Source organism: Suricata suricatta, chromosome 8 (assembly GCF_006229205.1).
Source record: "Suricata suricatta isolate VVHF042 chromosome 8, meerkat_22Aug2017_6uvM2_HiC, whole genome shotgun sequence".
NCBI classification, from domain to species: Eukaryota; Metazoa; Chordata; class Mammalia; order Carnivora; family Herpestidae; genus Suricata; species Suricata suricatta.
Window position 1 is genome coordinate 140,880,509 of NC_043707.1, and position 17,449 is coordinate 140,897,957.

The window sequence follows — 17,449 nt, forward strand, 5'->3', positions numbered from 1 at the left end:
GAGGCCTGGAGCTGCGCGGCAGGCGAGCGCCGGTGAGGGCGGGCTCCGGACGGGCTTCAGCACCTGCGTGCGCGCCCGAGGGGAGCCCCCGCCGCCCGGCCCGGCGCAGGGGCGTGAGCACCCCTCGCTGTCTGAGGCCTTTGGGACGTTAGGACGGGAGACGGGCGGGCAGGAAAAGCGGGAACTGCAGGGGGAGGGGCGGGGATCTGAGACAGTACCCTACCCCCGCCCCGCCCCCACGGAGCCCCCAGCCCTTTCGCAGGCTGGTCAGCAGCACATTTTCTCAGGAAGCTGGACCCGGGCTGGGGTCGCAGACGACGCCACAGGACCCCCCCACTGCCCCACCCCCAAGAAGGCCTGGCTCCCTGGGCCGGCACCCTCGGTGGAGGCCACCAGTGCCTGCGGCCCACTTCCTCAGCACCCAGACCCACACTTCCTCACCCTGGACAGCAGCTGCAAGGGCCCCGGGTCCCCCCCGGCCCCATCGGCCGACAAGGGCAGCAGCTGGTGACGCTGCAGCGCCACGTGCAAGGCCGTGTCCCCTTCCTCGTCCTCGGCATTGACGCTGCAGCCAGCGTCCACCAGCAGCGGCACCAGCCCCACGTGGGCCTGCTGCACGGCCAGGTGCAGCGCGGACCGGAGCTGCCGGGTGCGGGCGTTCACGTCACAGCGGCCCTGGGAAGGGGAAACGGGGGTGGGGGGTGGGCACAGGCTCCGCGCAGGGACCCCGGGCAGGTCCTGGCCCGCCTCAGGCCCCCGGCTGTGTCCACACCTCTCGGATGAGAATCTGGATCACCTCCCGGTGGTTGTTGAGGGCGGCCAGGTGCAAGGCCGTAAAGCCATCCTCCTTCTTGGCATCGACCAGCTGCCGCGCCCGAGCTAGAATCCTCCTGACAGCTCTGGGAGCAGGGAGACACATCCGGGGTCAGGCATGTCCCCAGGGTGGCCCAGCGGCACAGGAGCCTGGCCACTGGCTGTGCCCACCCCAAACTCACAGTGTGTGGCCCTTGAGGGCCGCGTGGTGCAGCAGGGTGAAGCCCTGGCTGTTGGTGGCAGTGACGTCGATGCCTGGCACCTCAGTGAGGACCTCCACGATGCCGCTGGCACCGGCGCCCGCCGAGATGGCACAGTGCAGGGGCGTGTCAGCGTGGGCATCCTGCCGACAGGGGGAGGGGCAGTGATCACTTGGCAGAAAGGTAAATGCCACACTATCCTTGATCCCAGGGGTAGGGCCAGAGGACCCCAGCACTCACAGGCAGGTTGACATCACAGCCGCGTTCACACAGGACCCTCACCACCTCCAGGAAGCCCCTCCGCACGGCCACATGCAGCGCTGCGCTCCGGGTGCCGTTAAGGACGTTGGCGCCGCACCCGGAGCTCAGGAGCACCCGGGCGGCCTCGGGCTGGTTCCTGACGGAGGAGGAAGCGAAGGCGCGCTGTGCCCGCCGCCGGCGCGGGCAGGCCCGGCCCCCACCACGTCCCCGCCAGGGCCTCACCCCAGGGCTGCATAGTGCAGCGCCGTGTTGCCCTCCTCATCGGGCAGGTCCGCGCCCGCCCGCGCCTGCAGCAGCAGCCGCACCAGCTCCACCTGACCCAGGTAGGAGGCCACCTGCAGGGCAGTCCTGCCCTGGTTCCTGGCGTCCACCTGCCGGGACAGCCAGCAGGTCAGTCCCGAGCCCTCTGTCCCTCTGCCTGGGGCTGGCTGCTGGAGGGGTGGGGAGGTAGGCATCTCGGGAGCTCGCCTGCTCAGGGTGCCTCCTCAGCAGTTCCAGGGCTCCGGCCACACTGCCCAGGGCCGCCTCCACCACCAGCCTCCCTGGATGCTCAAGGTCACTCTTTTGGGCTCGAAGCTTGTCCAGGGCGACACTCAAGGAGCCTGGGTGGGGCAGGGCTCAAGTTAAATGGTGGCCCAGGGGCAGCCCTGCCTCCCACCGGCCACGTAAGCTGGGTGCCCGCACTTTTGTTCTCCCTGGCACGCTCGGCCACATCCAGGTTGGCATCCTCCTCGGGGCGGTAGGCCACCAGGCAGGAGGGGCTGAAGGTCCACAGTTGACCGCCAACTGCCACACGCAGGTTACCGTCTCTGAAAACTTTCACCACCTTCCCAACGCGGCCCAGGGCCTGAGTGGGGAGAGGGCAGGGTCACGGGCGGGCCTCCCAGGGGCGAGGGAGGCAGGGGTGGGTGGATACACTCACAGGGGCCATGTCATCTGTCCACTCGCCGTGCCCAGCTTGCAGCCGCTTCACCGTGTCAAGGTCATCGATGACCCGCACCACATCGCCCACCCAGAAGGCATTGTGCTGAGTGATAAAGAGGCATGTGAGGGGCACCCCCCAGGCGAGTGTGGCTGCCCAGGGCCTTACAGCAGGGAGGCGCCTCCACTAAACTCTAAAGGATAGGCGGGCCTCAACTTGACCCCAGCCCCTGCCTGAGAGCTGGATGAGGGCCACAGTGACCAGGGCAGCCCTTGGAGCCATGGGGGTGACAGCCAGAGAGGGACCCGGGCAGTGGCATCCAGACCAGACCAAAGCCAACTCTGGGGTGAAGGCAGAGGCGGGCCTGACCCCACGCCCTGATGGAGAAGCGGGCAGCGCGGCTGAGGCTGGTCTAGGCCAGCACAAGGATGGGGGTGGGGTCCTGGGATAACCAGGGGCACCAGGAGCCCCTCCTCCCCAGTCCCCAGCCCTTCCCTGGCCTCGCCCTCCCCATACAGGACTTGCTCTACAAGCCATCTGTCCTGTGACGCCTCCCAACCCCCAGGCCCGGGTCCAGGACCCTGCCAGGGGTAGCCACCCCACCCGCAGAACCCTCCCCCGCCGTCCCCAGCTAAGTGTCCGTCCTTCCGGAAGGGCCTTCCCACTGCTCCCCTGTGCTGCCCCCCGCATGCTGCCCACACCCACGGGGAGCACTGTTTAGAAAGTCCCCTTCCACTTACAATGCAGCAGGGGCTTCCTTAGGCACAGGATAAAGCCCCCAGCCTCCGCCGGCCCCCAGCACCTCACTCTCTATACCCCTTCACACCTGGAACCCCTCTCCGTGGAACTCAGCCCCTTCCAGACCCTGCAAAGCCCTCCCCTCTTCCTTCAGGGTGAGAGAAAGGCATTCCCAGAGCTGAGCAGGTACACGGAGCGGGTAGAGAAGCGAACAGACGGGCTCAGCCCAGCCCCCCATGCACCTTGGTGAGAGCCCCAGGGTGGAAGGTCCAGCGGGTCTCATGGCCGAACTGCACACGCACATCCCCGCGGTCCGTGATACGGTGCACCGTGCCCGTCTGTCCGATAAACTGTGGCGGGTCATGGAGGCCGTGGCTGGGTGGAGGGGGAGGCCTGGGGGTCCGGAGGATGGGGGGGAGGGCGGGCGCAGGGGGCGCGGCTCACCTCCGCCATCCGGGGGTTCCACCCGCCGTGGCCTTCCTGCATCTCCCTCAGGATGTCTGTGTCCAGCAGACACTTGACTTTGTCCCCGTGCTGGAAAGGCTGGCCATCAGCACTCACCCTGCGCTGCAGCTCTGCCGGCTTGCCTGGGGGTGGGCAACAGGCCCCCCTCAGCAGCATCCCGCCCCTGGCACCTTCACGGGTCAGCCCCCACCCGGCGCCACACCAGAACCCCAGCAGGGCGGGCAGGTGCTGGCTACTGGGCACCGCCCCTACCGAGCCGTGGCAGGTGCTCCTTGTAGTAGAAGCCACCGGCCGCCTCGCCCACACACTTGAGGTCCACCTTGCCCTTGTGGCCCACACGGTACACGTTGGTGGTGCCATCTGCCCACGTCACACTGGCCACGCTCCGGCCCGTCTCCACATCCCAGCCACGGATGTCCGCCACTCGGCCTGGCTTCCCTTCCCCGCCTGAGGAGACAAGGGTCCCCCCAGCAGGCTAAGCCTGTGCCTCGAAGCTGAGCCACAGCCAGGGGCGGCCTGGTCCCCCACTCACCGTCCTGCGAGCCCCACTCCCAGTCAGGGCCCCGCACCACCTTCGCCCCCTGGAAGATGCCCCTCAGTGGGATCCTGGAGAGGCCCTGGCGGGGACTCAGCGTGATCCTGCAAAACAGCAAGTGGGTGCTGGGCCACGTGGGAAGCAGGGCGATGGCGCGCGCCCCTAGCCCACCCAGCCCTTGCCCTAGATGGCTGGCCCGGCATGTCCCTGCCTTCTGCTCTGGGCCCCTCATGGCAGGGTCACTCGCACCCGCAGCCTCCCGAGGGGCTGAGCCCTGTTAAGGGCCGTTCCCCGGCTCGGTACGCAGCGGGGCGGGGAGAGGGCTCAGCACGCACACATGCAGAAATGGCAGGAGGACCAGAGGCGTCCAGGCGGCCAACCCCTGCTTCCACTCTGGCCGGCAGGCAGCCGGGAGCTAGAGCACACACCGCCCAACTAAGTGCCCGGGAGGTGTCAAGGAGGGGTCTCCGGGGGCCACCCCAGCCCAGGGGGCTCGGCCTACGTCTGTCCTCTCCTCACCATCACCACCCCCCCAGCCGCACCTCCGGGTGAGCTCTCAGCACAGGTCACCCCAGCCCAGGGGACTCCTCCTAGTTCTGCCCCTGCCCCATCACCCCTCCTGAGCTGCGCCTCCGGTGAGTTCTCAGCACAGGCCGCCCGGGGCCTGCCCGGGGCCTCCCCGGGGATGCCGACCGCTCAGCCCCGCCCGGCTCCAGGGCCGGTGCCAGGACAGAACGGACGGGGCTGCCTTCCACGGAGGCGGGGGACGCTGTTCCAGTGACCAGGCCTCCGGAGAGACCGTGACCCTGGCCACGCCTCGAGGAAAGGTGATGCAGGCGCTCCGGCTGTCATAGGCCAGGGCCCCGAGCCCCGCCGGGCGGGCACCCCGCTGCGGGCGGAGGGCGGAACTCACGGGCGCGAGTGGGCCGTCTCGTAGCGCTCGAAGGCGTGGGCGAGGTCGTGCTTGCCGTGCATGTAGCACTGCGTGCACAGGTCGTAGTCGAAGCAGACGCGGCACTTCCAGCGCATGCCCCGCAGCCCGTGCTTCTTGCAGCAGTCACAGACGATGTTGGGGTGGCGGACGCCTGGGGGCGGGGCAGGGTCAGGGGGCGCCGGGCCTCTGCCCCCGCCCCCTCAGGGCCCGCCCGCACGCACGCACGCACCGATCTGGGCATTGTCGTACAGCAGCAGGTCGTGTGCGCCCTGGTAGCCTGCGCGGTAGTTGGTGCGGGTGCCGTGGTCCCACTGCACGACTACCGTGCGGTCAGGGGTCGAGGGGCTTCCGTGGCGGCCAAGCTCCACCACGGTGCCCACACCGCCCTCGCCGCCGTCCTGCTGGCCCCACTTCCAGTCCACGCCGCGGACCACACGCATGCCCACCTGCACGCCTGCCTGGGGGTCGGGGTCCATGGTGGGCAGGACTGCTCCGGGACCTGCGGGCAGATGGTACCCTCAGGCTACATCAAGAAGGCCACACAGGCTCTCGCCAGTTCTGGGAGGGCCGCCAGAGAGACACAGGTGGGAACAGGTCTGGGAGAGCTGGAGGGGGGGGGGGCATGTGCAAAGGCCCTGGGGTAGGGAGAAGCATGGTGAGCATGTGCTATAGACCAAAGGAGGCTCGCCTGGCCACCAGCCAGCGGAAAGGGACTCAGGCCACAGAGGCTTAAAAGGCACCTGTCCTGTAGGCAGCGTGGGAGGCCCCTTTGGGAAGTCCCCTCTAGCCACCATGAGGCACCGCCCCTGTGGTAAGCAGGGGCCGAAGCAAGGGGTAGTCCTGGAGAGAAGACACCGGATCCCCAAGGAACAAGGCCTGGCAAGCAGGGACCCCGAGCAAGTGCCCGTGGAGGGTCTACCTCTGCTAATGGGTCCAGTTCTGGGCCGCTGGCACCTGGTGCGGGCATCAGTACGTATTTGTTTTAAAATTAATGGATGGGGGGCAGCTCAGTCAGTTGAGCATCTGACTTGGGGTTTCGGCTCAGGCCATAATCTCACGCTTCCTGAGATCAAGCCTTTGCGCCTGGATCTTCGCTGAGAGGGAGCAGTCTGCTTGAGGCTCCCTGTCTCTCTCAAAATAAATGAGCATTAAAAATCAATGGGATTGGCCTATAGTAACGTGAAAGGTAAGACAAAAAACCTTCCAGAAGAAAACACCCTTGTGTGCAGCTGGTTTAGAAGCTGGGCTGCACTGAAGTCCAGTGCCCGTCAAGACGCCCAGTGAGGAAAAATGTGGCAGGCCCAGAGGGCACAACAGCCACGCCCACAGCCCACAGGGGGCGTGTGCCTGGGGCTGGGGAGAGCCTGCAAATGCAGACGGCCGGAGGGAAAAGGGGCCGAGCACCGCCACAGGTGTCCCCCCCCCCAAAGAGTAATAAGCACATCTGGTCACCAGGCCACCGCTCATGAGTGTGACACTATCCTAGGTCAGTGGACAGTGCCTCAAGGTCACCCTGGGCCCCACTTCTGGGGTCTTCTCTGCAGAACCGTGGCCTGGCCGCTGCAGACTTGCACCCGGTGGAGGTGGCGCCTGTGTTCACAGCAGCACCCTTCCCCGCATCCTCAAGGGTGAACTGGACACAGGGTGTGATTTATCCCCAGGGGAGCACGCGGCCCCCAGACTATGCGCAAGAGCAGCTAGAAGGCAAAGCTCTACAGACGCCGAAGGAGGGCAGCCACATACCCGCTCCCTGAATCCATTTACAAGAAAGTTCACAAACAGGACAAATTCAGGGTGCTGGAGGCAGGGAGGCCGTGGTGGAGGCCGCCACGGGGGCTCTGGACCCAGGAACATACTCCTCCCTGGTCTGAGTGCTGCCTGTGTGCCTCTGCAGACGTGGACCTCTTCTGGCCTGGGGTGTGTATTATGTTTCTTCGATAATGTATTTCTAACTAATGACCAGAAGGGCTCTGAATGACTGTCAAGAGGGAAAATCAACAGCACGTGAAGAGGAGAGGGCCCCAGGGACGCCCAGACTGTAGGAGAGCAACCACGGCTCCACTTCTGCCATGGTCTGCCAGGTTGCCAGGAGGACCCTGATGCTGTGAAGACAACTGGCCTGGGTGTGAACGCAGGAGGCTGGAGGGAGACTGAGGCCGGCTGGGGTGAAGCTGAGGAACAGACAGGCTACTGCCACCTCCCGTCAGGACCCGGTGGCCCCATTCTGCCACAGGAGTTCAGCCACAGGACGCTGGCCAGCGACAAGAGAGGGAAACCCCACGTCACTCCTCCGCCCGGCACCCTCTCCAAGGTCCTGAGTCCCACCCCCAGCCCCAGCCCAATGCTCAGTCCCAGGCCTGCACAGCTCAGGAAACACTGCCATTCAGCCGAGGCCACGGGCGGTCAGTGAGGAGGGGTGGCGGCCAGGCTTTGCCAGAGGCAGGGGCCAAGCCCCACAGGCCATCTGACGTCCACCCTCTGAGGCCCACGTCCAGCTGGGGGCGGGCCGGGGCCTCAGTCGGTGCCTAGCCCGCGTGTCTGAGCCAGTGAGCCCCTCGGACTCTGCGGCGGGAACCACCCGGCCTGCTCGGACTGCCGCAAATCCTCCCTCCCCGACAGGCGCCCAGGCAGGACGGGTGGGGGTTTCTGAAAGGATAAACGTTCCCAACCCGTGGACTAATTAGGAACCTTTCCTCAGAGAAAGTCCTCACTGCTCACCCATCCCGACAGCCTCGCCTCTTAGGCCGCCCTGCCTCCCTGTGCTGTCGCCGCTCCGCTGGCCCCCAGTACAGCGGGGCCGCCCGGCCTGAGACCACAGCAGGTCCCAGCACCAAGAGCTTCCTCTCTTCCACCAGCCCAGGCCTGCCATGGCGAGAATGCCACTCGGGCTGTCACCCTTGGGTGCCAGCAAGCTCCAGGAGGGGACGCACCCCGAGGGTCAGGCCCTGTGGGCCGCCCGCATGTAGCCTCAGCCTCCTGCCTGGTGCCACCCACCGGCAGCCGCCACACCTGTGAGTCTTAGGCGGAGCGGCCTGGCCGAGCCGGAAGCCTGCCGGCAGAGCAGTGACCGGCCCCTTGGTGTCCAGGCCTCCCCCCTACCGGGAGGCCACCACAGCTGGCTGTGATGGATGGGTCACACCGAGCGGCTCCCTGCCCTTCCGCAATACTCTGCCAACATACACCCAGCCACATGGGGCTCGTGCCAGCAACCGCAGCCCCAGACCAGCGTGGGCGGGCGGCCCGAGGGAAGGTCCTCGCTAGCAGGGGGAGCTCGCCCGCAGAGTGCAGAAACTAGCCCCGCGCTGAAATAAAGGAGTCGGGGCAGGAAGGAACTCGAGTGCCATGAATCAGTGCCATGACCCATTCTGTGGCCAGGGTGCCTTGCCCTCTGTGAGGCCAGCCTGTCACCCTGACCAGCCAGCCAACACACCTGCCCGCCTGATGACCTTAGGGGCCCACCAGCCACGTGCTGCAGAGCCACTTCCACCACAGACTCGGCAGTGGTGGCGGGGGGTGGGGAGTGACACCCCAAGAAGGAGACTACGTTGTGCCCATGCCCAGCTCTGCCCTATGGGAACAGGGAGAGAATGAAGGGGGGTGGGTGCCCAGCAAGATCTGTGGGAAACCAGGACCAGGCCTGAGCCGCTGCCAGCCCCACGTGGGGCAGCAGGGCGCGTCCCCAGGGCAGCCCAGCACCTGTTATGCTCACACTGGTATTTTTAGCACAGCCGGCCCTCCCGAAGCTCGGCAGGCGAGCCGCCACCCCCCCGCCCAGGGCTGTAACCCACCAACCCTTGTGGGACACAGCCCAATGGGACACACTGGGCCACAGGCCCCTTCCCGCCCCTCACGGCGTGCGCCCAGACCAGCACCCCCCGAGGATGACAATGGAGAGGAAGGGAGCGGCCTGACCTGGAGACACACGCAGCCCGGGAGCCTCCTGTCTCCCCATCTCCAGCACCTGGTCCCTGCGGGTCGTGAGGCCCGCCCCCCGCTTCAGCATGGAGTCACCTCATCTCAGGCCTGAGCAGGGCCTCCAGCAACACTTCCCAGCTGTCCCCTCCTACATGTCTGCCTCAGAGATGGGACATCCAGATCCTGGGGCTCAGGAACATCCTGGCGCAGCATTCTAGCACCCTCCTGAAGAGGCTGGTAGCTGTCCAGTGTCTCCTCACTTCTCTCCTCCCACCTCTCTGCCTGGTCCTTGTCACTGTCTTTGGGGGCCCAGGACTTGCTGCTCATGCCCCACGTGACATCAAGTGCCCGGCCTCCCCCCGCTCAGGACTATTTCACTTTAGACTGTCCCACCAGGGTGCTCGGGAAGGGCATGGCAAGTGGGGAATGGACCAGGGTCGAGACAGGAGGTGGTGACAAAACCCAGAGGGGCTACAGAAAAAGAGGGCACCCTTCCACGGAGATATTCACCCAGAGACTTATTTTTTTCTTCCTTTGCCAGAAACACTATATTCTGACATCTTCCCCAGAGCTGACCGGCCGTGCCCCTGCCTGGCACCCAAATGCCCTCAGAGGTGGCCGCTAGGAGTGACAGACACACGTTAGCAGAACTGTAACTTACCTTAGAACCCGAACCAGCCTCGAGTCAGCGTCCCAGACATTTAGCTGCTACTTCTTGGGTCACAAATTTGACAGCCACCAAGATTTCCTGTTGGAAACTAGCAACCGCACCGACACAGAATGCGCAACCGGACAGGCGGCCAGCAAGGGAGTCTGGAGAGAGGGTGTTTGAAAAGGCAGTTCTACGCTTTTAGCATTTACTGTCCCAACCAAGCAGGCGGGCGCTGGGCTCGACCCCGCGGGTTTCTAGTTTCTCGTGTCTCAAAGAGCTGCCCGCTCGTGTGGGCAAAGCGATTTCCAAAACACACATGAGGACAGTGTAGAAATAGGGTGCTTTCCCTATTTGTGAATATTTTATTGCAAAAACTTTTAAAAGCCATAAAGATTAAATATCATTTAGCTAAGAAATGGGCAAACTGCCTTTATTCAAAGGAATACAGTTTGTGACACTGAGGCGCCCGTGACAGGCGTCCGCCACTCCTCTCCCTGTGCCCCCTCCGCTGTGTCTGATGATGCTGTTTGATTCAACACCCTGTGGGGCACAATCAACTGGCAAAACTTGGTGAATCACAGGCCCCTGTCACGTGGGAGCTCTGGCTAAGGCAAAGGTGGACACCCTGGGCGCTGGGGAGCCAGCCCGCGAGGGACCAGGGTGCAGCCCTGAGACAGAGCGCCCAGGAATCCCACTTGGCCCAGCATGAGGACACTTGCTGGCCAAACGCCTAGAGGAAGTATAGGCCTGTCATCACCTGACTCCTGCCCCCAAACGCAAGCCCCTGAGAACCCCGCAGACGGGGGTGTCCTGCCCCAGCCACTGCGCAGGGCCGACCTGCGTGGGAGCAAGGCATTCAGATACTTGTTGCATCTGCACCTGACAGGAGCCTGCAGGAAGGGTGGGGCTGCCTCACCCCCCACCCCGCGCTTGCCCACCAGGAGGAAGCCTTTTTGTCACCTTTCCTGATTTCTTCATTCAGATCTGAATTCAGAGAATGCCGAAGCAGAATTATTTATCACCCTCACACTTGTACACACACTCAAAAACAACCCAAATCCTCTGACATGGCATCAAAGAGAACCCACAGGATGAAACAGCCAAACGACCACACCACAGCCTGTCAAGAACTCACCTGTCTGGCCGTTCAGTCGCACCCCCTGTCCTCCTTGACACTGCTGGGCTGCAACCCTGATGCCTGGAGACGTGGGGACCGGCCTCTAGCTTCGCTGAGCCTCAGCGCAAGCCCTGAGCCATCCAACCCTGTGGCGCCTGGGAGATGCCAGGACGCACAGTTAGCACCTCCGACGGGACCACGGCGGGCGGACTGAGCTAGCCCGTCTGCTTCCGGGCTGCCCGCTGTCTACATGCCCATTCCGGTGCCAACACCGCGACACCCAGCGCTGCCCCAGAGGCCTGCAGGACTCCCTAGGCTCTGGCGGCCTCGCTCCTGCTGGCTGAAGCGCGCTGGAGCCGCAACGCCCGAACACGACCTGCAGCCGGGAGCGGAGCAGGAAGGGCTGATTGCCCGGGCGCTGCAGACGTCAGGGCCCGGCGCTGAACCCCGGCCGAGGCTCCGCGGGGGTGGGCCGGGCGGGCGCGCACCCCCGACCGTGACCCCGCTCCACCGACCCGGGTCCGCCCCGCCTCCTGCCATCCCATCCCCCTACCTCGGGAAGCCGACCCGGGTCCCGCCTGCGGCCAAGCCCTAGTGCCCCCGTCGACCCCTCCACTTGCCGGTAAGTTTGAGTCCCGCCCGTTCCGCGCAGGAGCTCCGGGGGCCCGAGAAGCCCCGAGTCTGCCTGCTAGTGACCTGCCAAGGGGCCTCGGTGTGCGCGGCAGTCTGCCCGTGCCCCTCTGCTGCTCAGCGCAGCCAGCCAGGCCGCCCCGCCGCTCCGAGACCACCGGCCGAGGCAGCCGAGGACCCCGAGCTCGGGGCTCTTGGGGCCGCCGCGTGGCCTACCGGGAGTTGTAGTCTTCAGCCCGCGGGGCCAGAGCTGAAGGGGGCGGGCCCGAACCACAACTCCCAGGAGGCCCCGCGGCGGCGGTGACGCACACGGCCGCAGGAGGCGGAGCGTGAGGGAGGGAGTCCCGGCTGGTGAACAGGTAGCGACGGGGAAGCTGCCTGCACTACTCCCGGGAAAGGTTTGAGCTCGGCTCCCGGCCAGAAGCGGACGGAGGGCGCGTTCACATCGGGCAGCGTGTGGCACACGTCGTCTAAAGACTGCGGCGGCCTCGGCAACCTCGCACCACGCTACGGGCCGGGGGCGCGGAGCCAAGTAGCGTGTGCTGGACGGGAAGGGGCCGGGCTCTTCGTCCCCAGGTGGGCGCGGGGACCCTGGCGCCAATGAGGCTACCGTGGACCGCACTCCTGCAGGTCGAGCAAGGTGGGCCACTCTATCGGGACCGGGAGGTCAGCCCTGCCGGTGCGCTGAACTTGCGGCCACGCCCCCGCGGGGGGGGGCGTGACCCTCGCCGGAAGCGCGTCGACCTCGCGCAGGCCCTACGTGGCGCGGCTCCGTGCGGGGACGCGGCCCGTTGCCGTGGAGACGGAGGCTGCTGCGGGCCGCAGAGGCCTCGCTAGCGACTCCTTTGATTTGATGGGTTTTAAAAATCGAAGTAACGCCGGTCTGTGGCTCTCCTCCCCGCGGAACTGAAGCCTGAGTGAAACGCGGCGGGCCCCTGCCCTTCTCCCCAGCAAGTACGTTGGCGGCTCTTAGCTTCCCGGTGACAGCTAGCTCCGCGTGTGCGAAGCGGCCACTGCTAGGCTCTGACGTGGCCGTGTGAGCGGTTTCTGCGGACTCCGCCGTCCTGGCAGCTAAGCCCCGCCCTCGTGGCCGCGCGACCTCTGGCGTGTCTCGGTGTCCCCGGAGCGGCAGCTGTCGGTCGGCTTTCGCCGGATCCCGCCGCCCTCTGACGCAGCCTCTTTGCGCGTTCTCTGTGTTTTCTCACCCCTGCATGTTTTATTTTTCAGACGCTCTGACATTTTCTCCACACGCCTGTCAATAACGTTTTCCCACCACTCAAGCTCCTGGACACCTCCCTCCAGCGCGCCCTGTCCCCTGTTCCTCTCCAGACCCGCTGCCCAACCCCACCACCTAGAGCTATTCTCTTGTCATCCTGTGCTCTCTGGGCTGGAGTTCTTGTTTCCTGGCACCCTGCCATCTCCCTTCCTGGTTTGCTCTCTCATTTTGCCCAAGGCAGCCCTCTGGAGCTTTCCGGGAAGGGTGCCTGTCTGAAAGGTGTTTATTCTGTGTCCATCTCTGATCAACAGTTTGGCAGAGTATAGAATTCTAATTTGGAAACACTTGACCTTCAAAATTTCTGAAGTCTCATATTTTGCTTCCAGGTTCCAGGGATGCCATTGAAAAGTCCAAAGCTGTTCTGATCCCTGGTCAGTGGTCTGTCTGTTCGTTCTCTCTGAAAGCGGTTGGGACCTTCCCCTTGGTGCTCTGAAATGTCACCGCCATGTGCCTCGAGGCCAGCCTCTGCTGTTGTACCGAGCACACCGTTCTCTTCATCCTGGAGGCTCTTTCCTCCAGAGGCAGAGAATCCCAAGCAGGCTCCTCGCTGTCAGGGGGCAGCCCGACTCTGGGCTCGATCTCAGGAACCATGAACCATGAGTGGAAATCAAGGGCCGGTCGCACAACTGAGCTTAACGACTGAGCCAGCCAGGCGCCAGTTTGGGGAACTTTAAATAAAAAAAATCCTTCTGTTTTTCTGTGTTTTCTCTTGGTGGGATTTCTATTACTCAGATAACTTAGTGTTTTTTCTGGTAGATATCCTTAAATTTACCATCCGTCCCTTCTGTTTATTGGTTAAGCTCTGTGATTCTGTGATTTATAATAAGAAATGTACATGTGGTTTTCAGCCCCTGTTTCTGGCAAAGAGCTCCTAAAACTTTTACATTTCTTAACTGAAAAGAGTCATAAATGGAGTATTTTGATACTCGTAACAAGCATCTTTCAACAACACTTGAGTTTATGTTAATAAGGTGGCTTTTGGGAAAACTGTTAACGTTAAAAATAAAACCATTATTTTACCTGCAAAAATGGCTTTATTTTGGACTAACAGAGAATTGTAATCAGGACATGCAAGCCATGGCAAAACCACAGGCAAGTCCAGAGAGCAAAGAAGAGGAATATTATTTTATGGAGAAGGGGGAAGTTAGGAGAGTTTTCTGGAACCAGAGCCCAGTGGGCAGAAGCTGGGGTTCAGGGGCTGAGAGGCAGGGGTGGTGACGCAATGCATGTCTTTTCCTGTTGGAGCCTAGAATTGATGTCCCTCCTGTTGATTCTTCCCTTGGGGAGACACTTCTTTTTTTTTTAACACAAGCTTTTTTTTTTTTTTTTTTAATGTTTGTTTACTTTTGAGAGAGCCCAGCAGGGGAGGGGCAGCGGAAGCGGGGCAGAGGATCCGAGGCGAGTCACACATTGACAGCAGTGTCAACTCCTGAACCATGAAATTCTGCCCTGAGCAGAAGTCACTCAACCAGCTGAGCCACCCTGGTGCCCCAGGCCCCAGGGGAGACATTTCTTCCTGTAACTGTGACACTGAACAGTGGCTCCTCCCTCCAGCCCTTCCTTTCAGCGTCCCCAGCCCCCTAAGTGAGGTTTCCCTTTATTCATTTCATGCTCCTAGGGGTGAGGGCTGGCTACCAGGGGGACCAAGCATGTGATTGGAGGGTCAGAACTCAGCCTCACCCCTGACCTCCGGGGGTTGAGCCCAGGCTCCGATGGCCAAGAACTTCATTAGTCACGCCCCTGTTAGGAGGTCCCCACACAAACCCAAAAGGACGGGGTCTGGAGAGCGCCCGGGAGGAGAGCATGGGGAGCTGGGCCTGGACGGGCGTGGACGCCACACCCCTCCCCCAGCCCGGCCCGAGCGCCTCTCCCACCCGGCCGTTCCCGAGGGATCTTGTATCGGACGCCAGTCATCCAGGAGGGAACCTATTTCCCTGAGTTCTGGGAGCCGCTTCAGCAACTTACTTGAGCCCAAGGAGGAGGTTGTAGGAATTAAATTTTTAGCCGTAGGTTAGAAACACAGGTGAGAACATGGGCTTTCGACAGGCATCTAAAGTGTATGCATGGGCGGGGCGAGGGGGCAGCCCTGTGGGACTGAGCCGTTAGCTTGTGGGGTCTGACACTGTCCAGCTGGATAGCATCAGAATTGAGTTAAATTGGATCTTGTCTTGCTTGTGAGAAGTGGAGGCTCTGAAAAGGTAAGAGGTGTTGGAGGAAGTGCGGCGACTGCAGGTTCCAGTACCAGGGAGGCCGGAAGCCACCTTGCCGCTGTGCTTCTAAAATGGGGTCCGGATCAGCCTGCATTATACATGGAGGTGAACCTCTGAGAAAATTAAATTAAAATTAAATAAATCTTAAAAGTTAGAGAACAGGATCGAGGAAGTCAGGCACGGCAGCAACGGCCCTCGAAGCAACCGCAGCGGATGCAGGTCTTCCAGCACCGGGAAGCGTCCAGACGGACCGGACTCCGGCGGCTGAAGTGCAGACAGAGCAAAAAAGAGAAGCTTTGGGAAAGCAAACCGCTGTGGTAGAGCAACCAACAGCGATGCCAAGTTGACAGGATTGTCCACCGTGAGATCTGGCCCAGACAATGGAGGGAGTTTTCAAAGCGATTCAGAGTTTAACAGAATGTGGCCACCAGAAAGAAGAATGTACGTACACCCCCATCCCCCCCCAGCTCAGCTGTGGGTGCCATGCTGATGGCCCAGGCCCAGGGGACACTGCTCCTCCGGGAGACCACAGCGGTCCAGACGGTGAGGGACTTGGCCCTGACAGCAGGCGCGGAACTGCCCAGAGCAGTCACAGCTTTGGTGGGCCGCCTGTTAATGGTGCCGTGGGGCCAGGGCACCAGTTTGTCGGCATGGGGCTGCTTTTGGCCCCTGCAAGGTAGCTTTCCCCTGATCGGCAGCCAGAACCACAAGCAAGGGCCGTCGTCCTGGAGGACGAGCGGGGCTCGCCTGTGGCCTCCCTTGTCCCAGGAAGACTCGGGACTCTTCAACTTGGATTCAAGAAGGTTTTGAAAGAAATGGAAAATGAAAATCAGAAATTAGAGAAAGGAAGAAGGGAACAAAAGTGTGCACGGTCGTCCAGAGAGAGAAAAGAAGGCGCAGAAGACGCCGGTGGAGGAGATGGCTTTTCACCCGAGGGGAGGACAGAGTGAGGGCGAGAGCCCAGAACACTGAAGCTCCTGGCAGGGAGGCGCCCCCAGACGCCACGTCTGGTCCCCAAGAAGGTGACTGAAGAGCAGAGAATCAAAAGAAGTCATTGACAAACATCCTTCTGACTGAAATTCGCCTGGACGTCACAGATGAAATTTGTCACAGAGCCAAAGATGCACCTTGCCAGCAGCAAAAGCCCCTACAGAGCTGACCCGCCCAGGGCGCCGGCTTCTCCCAGCGGGAGGACGGCGGTGCCCCTGGGTCAGGACACTGAAGGCCAGGCGAGGCCACAGCAGCCCCGGGCGTCGGCCCTGCATTTCCAGTACTGCATCTCGCAGAAAGAGGAAGCATTTTGGAGAAAGGAAGAGCAGCAACCGTTATGTAATAAACAGAAGAAAAATGCAACAAACAGGGTTACCGAGGAGACGGACAGAAAGTCCAAAAGGAGCCAAAGGCGCATCAGCACCGGAAGCAGGAGCAGCACACAGCGACGTGAAAGGAAGGGGGCTCCGGGTGGAACATCCTGGTTCAAACAGGAAGGTAAAGAGGATGAGAGAAACGAGGAAGGAGCATGTCGCCAGCTCTTCGTGTGTGACTCTCCAGGTGGCACACGTGTAGGTGCTCTTCCTTTCAAAGGCACAAGAGACTTACTAGGAGCTGACCTTCAGCTACGAAAGCTACACGTGGCAGGAGCGCACAGTCCTGAGCAGTAAGAGGGGGGCCGGTGCGCAGGGCAAGGACGCCGCGGGCGTGCCTCTCGGTTTGAGGAAGGAGCTGATGTGGGTGTAAAACCTACAACCTGGCGGAGCCCCTGGCGGGAGCAGCCCCCACCCCGTCATGAGGCGACAGCGCCGCGACGCTCACCCAAGTCGGCACCCGGGTGGCTCCGGCAGGTTAGCATCTTACTCTTGGATTCAGCTCAGGTCAGGCTCCACGTTTTGTGGGTTCGAGCCTAGGATTCTGTCTCTGACTCCCTCTGAGGGGAAAAAAAGAGTCCATGAGTTCTAAGGGCTTGTGTCCACACAGAGGCACTTTGTGGCTGTGTATGTGAAACCATAATCTTTTTCTAAAAATCTGTGACTAGTTGGGTTGCCTGGGTGGCTCAGTCAGTTAAGCCTCCGACTTCGGCTCAGGTCATGATCTCACGTTCGTGGGTTCGAGCCCCGCGTCGGGCTCTGTGCTGACAGCTCAGAGCCTGGAGCCTGCTTCCGGTTCTGTGTCTCCCTCTCTCTCTACCCCCCCCTTTCATGCTGTGTCTCTCTCTATCAAAAATAAATAAAACATCAAAAAAAAATTAAAAAATCTGTGACTAGGTGTGTTTTTCCCCAAATGCTTCACCAAGTTACTTAACAAGATTTATTTATACTGCATTTATTTTTTTTACTTTTTATTTTATGTTTATTTATTTTTGAAAGACAGTGAGACAGAGCCCAAGCAGAGGAGGGACAGAGACTGAATCTGAAGCAGGTGCCAGGCTTTGAACTGTCAGCATGGAGCCTGATGCAGGGCTTGAACCCACAACAGTAAGATCATGATGTGAGCTGAAATCGGGCACTCAACCGACTGAGCCACGCAGGTGCCCCTATACTGCATTTGAAAAGAAATGGTGGGGCGCCCGGGGGCTCAGTCGGTTAAGCGGCCAACTTTGGCTCAGGTCACGATCTCACAGTTTGTGAGTTCGAACCCCATCAGGCTCTGTGCTGACGGCTCGAAGCCTGGAGCCTGCTTTGGATTCTGTGTCTCCTTCTCTCTCTGCCCCTCGCCCACTTGCACTCTTTCTCTCTCTGTCTCTCAAAAGTAAATAAATGTAGGGCGCCTGGGTGGCTCAGTCGG

The 17,449-nt window shown here is 61.9% G+C and overlaps 1 protein-coding gene and 1 long non-coding RNA gene across 7 annotated transcripts; one reads left to right on the forward strand and one right to left on the reverse strand.

The window, feature by feature from the left end:
* Window positions 1-17: 17 nt before the first annotated feature.
* On the reverse strand, window positions 18-10,702 carry MIB2 (mindbomb E3 ubiquitin protein ligase 2). 6 transcript variants are annotated; one of them, XM_029947737.1, is made up of 18 exons: window positions 10,571-10,702; window positions 9,445-9,596; window positions 6,988-7,119; window positions 5,098-5,367; window positions 4,848-5,019; window positions 3,932-4,038; window positions 3,652-3,846; window positions 3,379-3,521; window positions 3,177-3,284; window positions 2,197-2,301; window positions 1,959-2,121; window positions 1,743-1,876; window positions 1,497-1,645; window positions 1,254-1,410; window positions 996-1,156; window positions 773-899; window positions 442-675; window positions 18-184 (listed from the first exon to the last, which is right to left on the reverse strand). In XM_029947737.1, exons 4-18 carry the CDS (start codon window positions 5,342-5,344, stop codon window positions 149-151), a joined length of 2,238 nt encoding a protein of 745 aa, XP_029803597.1. In that variant the 5' UTR covers window positions 5,345-5,367; window positions 6,988-7,119; window positions 9,445-9,596; window positions 10,571-10,702; the 3' UTR covers window positions 18-148. The 6 variants fall into 6 exon arrangements, with proteins under 6 accessions (XP_029803597.1, XP_029803600.1, XP_029803596.1 ...); XM_029947740.1 differs by lacking the exon at window positions 6,988-7,119 and having other exon boundaries at window positions 3,177-3,272; XM_029947736.1 differs by lacking the exon at window positions 6,988-7,119.
* Window positions 10,703-11,481: 779 nt separating this feature from the next.
* On the forward strand, window positions 11,482-13,152 carry LOC115298694. The gene is made up of 2 exons (XR_003911832.1): window positions 11,482-11,822; window positions 12,785-13,152. It is a non-coding gene; the product is annotated as an uncharacterized LOC115298694 (long non-coding RNA).
* Window positions 13,153-17,449: the final 4,297 nt, after the last annotated feature.